Below are 7,010 nucleotides of genomic sequence, written 5' to 3' on the forward strand. Positions count from 1 at the left end.
ACAAACAAACCACGAAACAATACATGAACATTCACCACACACAGGAGTAAACTCAAAATGGTTAAAAGACTTCAATGTAAGTAGGGAAACCATAAAAATCCTAGAAGAAACCATAGGCAGCAAAATCTCAGACATCTCTCATAGCAATGTGTTTGCAGAAACATCTCCCAGGACAAAGGAAACTAAGGAGAAAACAAACAAATGGGAATACATCTAAATAAAAAGTGTCTGCACAGCAAAGAAACCATCAACAAAATGAAAAGGGAGCCCACAGTATGGGAGAACATATTTGGCAAAGATACATGTGATAAAGGGTTAATATCCAAAATGTATAAGAAACCCATACAACTTAACCAAAGGAAGACAAACAATCCAGTTAAAAAATGGGCAAAGAACCTAAATACACACTTCTCCAAAGGAACATACAGATGGACAAGAGACATAGGAAAAATGCTCAGAGTCACTGACCATCAGTGAGATGCAAATTAAAAGGACAAGGAGGTATCAGCTCACACCTGTCAGAATGGCTACCATCAGCAAATCAACAAATGATAATTGGAGCAAAGGGAACCCTAATACTCTGCTGGTGGGAATGCAGGCTGGTGCAGCCACTATGGAACACAGTATGGAGTTTCCTCAAAAAATTAAGATGGAACTGCCTTTTGACCCAGTGATCCCACTTCTAGAAATATATGCTAAGGGACCCCAAACACCAATCAGAAACAATGTATACACCCCTATGTTCATAGCAGCACAATTTACAATAGCTGAGATCTGGAAACAGCCCAAGTGCCCATTAGTAGCTGAGTGGATAAAAAGCTGTGGTACATTTATGCCACGGAATACTAAGCAGCAGTAAAAGAGAAGGATCTCTTACCCTTTGGACAGCATGAAGGGACCTGGAGAGTGTCGGGCTAAGTGAAATAAGCCAGTCATAGAAAGACAAGTATCACATGATCTCACTCATATGTGGAACCTAATTAACAAAATGAACTGATGAAGAGAATGGATCCAGAGACCTGGAAGCATGGAGCAGACTGGGGAATCTCAGAGGGAAATCGTGGTAGGGTGTGTGGGTGGGAAGAGGTCAACCAACAAACTCCTATGCATATAGGCTTAATCCAGGGACACAGAAAACAGGATGGTGAAGACCTGGGGCACCGGGGACGGGCTAGAAGGTGTCAATGGGGATACAAGAGGAATGAGTAATACCTTCAACACTAAAGGTACAATTTAAAGGAAAAAGAATTAGGACTTGGACCCTCAGACACCCATTGAACATGATCCCTGGGTCACCATCTTCTCTCAGGTAGGGTCAAGACCTCAGCTATGAAATACTCTGCCTCATGAATATGCAAAGGAGAGGAGGCAGAGGAGCTTAAATGTGGGTAAGTCTGTGCCCTGAGGGCATCACCCACAGCCACACCCTCCCCTACAGAAGTGCTCCCAGCACAGCCCTCACCATGGACTGCAGCTGGAGAACCCTCCTCCTGGTGGCCATGGCGACAGGTAAGGGGCTCCCGTACCTGGTTAAGGAGGGTCCAGGGAGAGTCCAGGGGGATTCCACTCACTCCTGTCTCCTCCCACAGGTGTCCACTCCCAGGTGCAGCTGGTGCAGTCTGGGGCTGAGGTGAGGCAGCCTGGGGCCTCCGTGAAGGTCTCCTGCAAGGCTTCTGGATACACCTTCACCAGCTACTGGATGTACTGGGTGCATCAGGCCCCAGGACAGGGGCTTGAGTGGATGGGGAGCGTTTACCCTGGTGATGGAGACACAAGGTACGCACAGAAGTTCCAAGGCAGAGTCTCCATCACAGCAGACAAGTCCACAAGCACAGCCTACATGGAGCTCAGCAGCCTGAGAGCCGAGGACACGGCTGTGTATTACTGTGCAACAGACACAGTGAGGGGAAGTCAGTGTGAGCCCAGACACAAACCTCCCTGAGGAGGCAGCAGGGCTGGGCTGCAGTGGGCGCTCAGGACACCAGGGGGCGCTCAAAACCAGCACAGGGCCCTCACCAGGAGCAGGTGGAGAGTTAAAGAAAGATACCATTTCCTGCACCTCCTTAAATTAGTTTTGCTCTGAGGCTCAGCCACAGAACTCACAGAAAGCCCTTTCCTAAGTCTAGTTTTAGGGATTGTGTTTGTGAACAAAAAGGGGCTCTGTCCTAAATCTGACAAAACTCAGTGACTGACAGGACCCTCACAGGAGGCTCTGATCACACATTCCTACCTGGGCAGCCCTGGGGGTGGGCACGCCCCAGGCCTATAACTTCTTTACTAAAAGGCTCCTCTTTGCCTGAAGCACCCCCGTCCATGGTTCCTGTGCATCTGGGTTAACACACCTGTGACATCAGCATGAACACCTCAGGGAACACCTCCTGTTCACTGTCCTGGCACCCAGTCCCCACCTTGCTCTCTCCCACCTCCATGTCACTCCTCACCTTCCCTCCTTAACTTCAAATGCACAATCGCAGCTGTAAATTGTTATTATCCGGAGCATTTGAGGTCTTGCTCCCCAACAGTTCTCATCTGTTTGGCGCCAATAAAATCTTATAAAACATTCCCTACATGTTTGGACATTGCTTACATCAACATGTTGTCTTTTTTTTTTTTTTTTTCATTTACAACGTACATTCATACACGTTTCTTCCCCGTGTGGAGAGGGAAGTGCACACAATTATAAAAACCTGCTACCTGGATGGGATGAGTTCAAATGAGTTCACAGGTGCTGGAGGTAAAACAAGTTTGCTGTTGGTTGTCATGGACGTAAGTGTCCCGTCTTTTTCCTGCCCAGCAGGCATGACTGGGAGGTTCAGCATCGACCTATGAACCAGGAGGTCATGGTTGGATTCCTTGGTCAGGGCACATGCCTGGGTTGCAGTCTCAATCCCCAGGGGGTGGAGGGCATGAGGCAGCCGATCAATGATTCTCATCATTGATGTTTCCATCGCTCCACTGGCCTCCTCTCTGGAGTCAAGGAAAGTGTATAAAGAAGGAGAAGGAAAGAAAGGCGGCTTCCCCAGCTGTGCTGTCTCCCCTGTGACACTCTGGCAGGTTCGCCTGCTGGTGGAATCGGCATAAAATCCACAACATAAATGAGCCACTTTGAAGTCATTGACATGAGAACCTCTAAGCCTGTGGGGAATATTTTTAAGTTTATTTGATCCAAACTTGATCACCGGAACAGCGAGCCCAGCTTCTTCTGTTCCCGGGATCGGGGGTCACCAAGTCCAAGAATGAAATCGGGGACCAGAAGGTTTAAGCAAAAGCGCGGAGCGTTTATTACAAGCAGATTCAGGGCTCCCCGCACGGGGAGGGGCCCCTGATGGGCTGCCCCTGAAGCCTGTGGTCTCGGGTGTATGTGAGCCACCAGCCTGCTCCGTGTCCACCCGTGTGCCCACCTGATTGGCCCTCATTGTTCCTGCCCAGCAAGGGGCCTGCACGTCCCTGTTCCCTGTGTGCGTTCACCTTACTGTCCCAGGCCCTCCCTCGTTTCCCAGGCCTCCCGCTCTGAGTCCAGAAACATTCTGCTATTTCTGCCTGGTTGGTGCCTCTGGTTAGGCTACTCAGACTGCCCAGTGTGCCCCTGCCTACCCTCCCCCTGCCTTAGTTTCCCATGGACCCTGCCCTGTCTGCCTGCCTGTCAAGCTAATTCCTCTCAAAGCCACCCCTTCTGGAGGTGTGCCTGGGTCTTGAAGGCACAGGAAGCTCATCTTCCTTAAACACAGGCTCTCCTTACAAACACCAGAGTCACTACTCATCCCGGGCCCCTCCTCCCGCCTCTGCTGGCCTGGGATGGGCACTGCCCCCTCTGTTTTCTCTGTTGTTGGTAGATTTTCGGGGCGATAGCTCTTCTCCCTTCTCATTCTCTATTTGTTCAAAAGGAGTCACTGAGCAGAAGGGACAGAAGCAAAATGCTGGTGTAGGCAGCTCCAAACTCTTGTTCCTCCACAAAAGCATCAAAAAACAAATCAGAAGTCTCATAACTGGCATCTGTCGGGCTCTGGAATACAGTCAGACCTGCATCATCTGGGCGAGCCCCGAGTCAAGTACATGCTACTCAGAGAGGGAATGAGCCCACCGGTTTGGCTCAGAGGCTGAGCGTCCACCCAAGAACCACAAGGTCACAGGATGGGTTACTGGGTAGTGGGCTCGATCCCCAGGACAGTGCATGCAGGGGGCAACCCATCCACATTGGTCTCTCTTGAAGTTTCCACCTCTCTATCACTCTCCCCTCCTCTCTATCTAAAATCAATTTTAAAAAACATTTTAAAAAATGAAGATAGAATAAGGCTTCATGATCTTTGACCTGCCCATGCCTCCCCCTCCCCAGCATGATGGCACTTTCCAAGTGGTGGTGGCCGCCTTCCCAGAGGAACAAGGGACCACAGTCCCAGATTCCTGTGTCCGTCTGTCCTCACCTGGGGCTGTGGGAGGATGGACACAGGTTGCCGCTCTCCTCCGAGAAGGGAGGTGCTCACCTGCCCCCAAGGATGACCTGGTGCCTCATCTCTCTAACCAGGCTTTTTCTTCCAAGAGCCAACATATTCCTTTTTTATCTTTTTTCATCCTCACCCAAGGATATTTTTCCATTGCTTTTCAGAGAGAGAGGAAGGGAGGGAGGGGAAGAGAGAAATAATGATGAGAGAGAAACATATCACCAGGGCAAGGGATAAGGAGGGGCCTGCAACCCAGGTCCGTGCCCTTGACCAGAACCTAACTTGAGACCCTTTGGTTCCCAGGGGTAGGATCGATCCATGGAGCAAAACCGGCCAGGGCTAGGACTCCATTTTATTTATTTATGTATTTATGTATGTATGTATGTTTGTATTTATTTATTTATTTATTTATTTATTTATTTATTTATTTATTTATATTTCATAATGTTTTATTGTTGAAAGTGTGACATACGTCCACTTTTTCCCCCCATTGACACCAGCCAGCCCACCAACCCCCACCACCTGCCAGGGATCTATTTGTCATGATGGAAACTCTCCCACTGTGAGAGGCTAGGAAACAGGGCTTTTGCACACAAACAGCAGGGAAATTGAGGGAAACGTGTGCTTTTGGGAGGCAGCTGTGTGCTTGTGAGAGTGACAGCAGGTTAGAGACAGAGGCTGTGGCCACAGCATCCAGCCCAGCCACTCCTGCCTCCTCACATGCACATGTTAGAGTTTTGTGGATGATCTGATTGGAGAAAATAACAAGGAGAATCTTTCAGCTTCAAAATAAAAACATCATTCAATGCAAATTCTTATTCCCAAACCCCAGAAAGGCAACATGGCCCTCGGCGGGTGAAGGGGAGCGAGAGGAAACCCCATCCACGCGCCTCTGGGGGAGCACCCCTGGGTCCTCATCAAAACCCCGAGAAAGGAGGACTCTCAATCCTGGAAGCTGCCCCCAAAGGAATGGGGTCAGGGTGATGGGTCTCAGGAAAGGAGGGAGGAGGCTGGGTTAGGACGGGACGCCTTGTGGCCAGCACCCTTGAGTCCTTTCCATCTGGGGTCGCCCCTAGGATGACAAGGTCAGGCATGAAGCCCAGAGTCGCAGCTGCACCTTATATGCAGACTCCATGCAAATGGGGCTCTCCTCCTGCTCATAAAAGGGGGCCCTGGCCTGGCATGTTGGGGAGACACCCATAACCCACGCACCTGAGACAGGACCCCAGCGGCTCCACCATGGACTTGGTGCCAAGCTGCATTTTCCTCCTGATCATTTCTCAAGGTCATTGTCAGGAGTGGGGAGCGCTGAGCCCTGTGCCTGTGCCTGTTTGTGCTTCCATGTGATTCTAAGTCCCCCTGTGTCTCTGTGTTTGCAGGTGTCCAGTGTGAGGTGCAGCTGGTGGAGTCTGGGGGAGGCCTGGTGCAGCCTGGGGGGTCCCTGAGACTCTCCTGTGCAGCCTCTGGATTCACCTTCAGTAGCTATGGAATGCACTGGGTCCGCCAGGCTCCAGGGAAGGGGCTGGAGTGGGTTTCTGCTATTAGTACTGGTGGTGGTAGCACATACTACGCCGACTCTGTGAAGGGCCGCTTCACCATCTCCAGAGACAACGCCAAGAACATGCTGTACCTGCAAATGAGCAGCCTGAAAGCTCAGGACACGGCCATGTATTACTGTGCAAGATACACAGTGAGGGGAAGTCAGTGTGAGCCCAGACACTAACCTCCCTTCAGGAGGATCTCTGACCTCCAGGGGTCGCTCAGGGTCCCTGAACACAAGGACCATCCCAGCAGCAGGTGCAGTTGGAGGTTTGGGCTGGTTCCTGTGTGGTTTCCTCCTCATGTCACAGTTTCCCTCAGGGAACCTCTGGGTCCTGACTCTGCACTTGCCTCTGACGTCTCTGAGTGAGAAAAGTCCATTGTGAAGAGAGACAACTTTCTCATGTGGCCCAACCACAGAGAGTTTCTTTTGGAAAGTCTTGTGTCCAAATAATAATCATCTAATCTTCTGACCCTCTTCACCTAAATCCAACCAGAGGCTCTGTGTACTCAACAGGGCAGCTCAGCCCCACAGAGCTCAGGGTCCCATCCAGTCAGCAGGACATGAGCGTGTTAAACAGTGGGCACCAGAGTCATGTGACCCCAAAGCTAGAGAAGAAAGACCTTGGGGGTGAAGGTCATTGACCTGTCATGGTGCTCATAGCAACAAGAGTAGGTGACACCAGGCAGAGGCTTAGGGACCCACCCCAGCTTGGTACAGATGTCCAGGGTGACGACAAACACACACCAAGGTACATGAAATGTTTATTGCAATCTCTGGGAAGCACAGGAAAGGCCCTCCAGGAAGTCAGACCTGCTCTGATGGAGCCAGGAAAGGAGACTGGCTCGGGGCTTTTATTTTGGTGAGGTGGTGGGGAAGCGGAGGAATTCTGATTTTAGGGGCTTATGTGGTTTCTACATCTTAGTGACCAATGGAGAGGAGACCAATGTTTCTGGTTAGATTTCGGTGTGGGGCAGATGGAGAAGAGGTTATGAATGAGCCATATGATGTCAGCATTCAAATGTAAAGTA

At 50.4% G+C, this 7,010-nt stretch overlaps 1 gene segment (V, D, J or C); it reads left to right on the forward strand.

Annotated features, from left to right (window-relative positions):
- Window positions 1-1,463: 1,463 nt before the first annotated feature.
- Window positions 1,464-6,162, forward strand: LOC103304700 (immunoglobulin heavy variable 1-69-2-like). The segment is given in 3 exon segments: window positions 1,464-1,509; window positions 1,590-1,910; window positions 5,900-6,162. Coding segments are annotated over 3 exon segments (630 nt in total).
- The last annotated feature ends 848 nt before the right edge of the window (window positions 6,163-7,010 follow it).

Source organism: Eptesicus fuscus, chromosome 5 (assembly GCF_027574615.1).
Source record: "Eptesicus fuscus isolate TK198812 chromosome 5, DD_ASM_mEF_20220401, whole genome shotgun sequence".
Classification (NCBI taxonomy): Eukaryota; Metazoa; Chordata; class Mammalia; order Chiroptera; family Vespertilionidae; genus Eptesicus; species Eptesicus fuscus.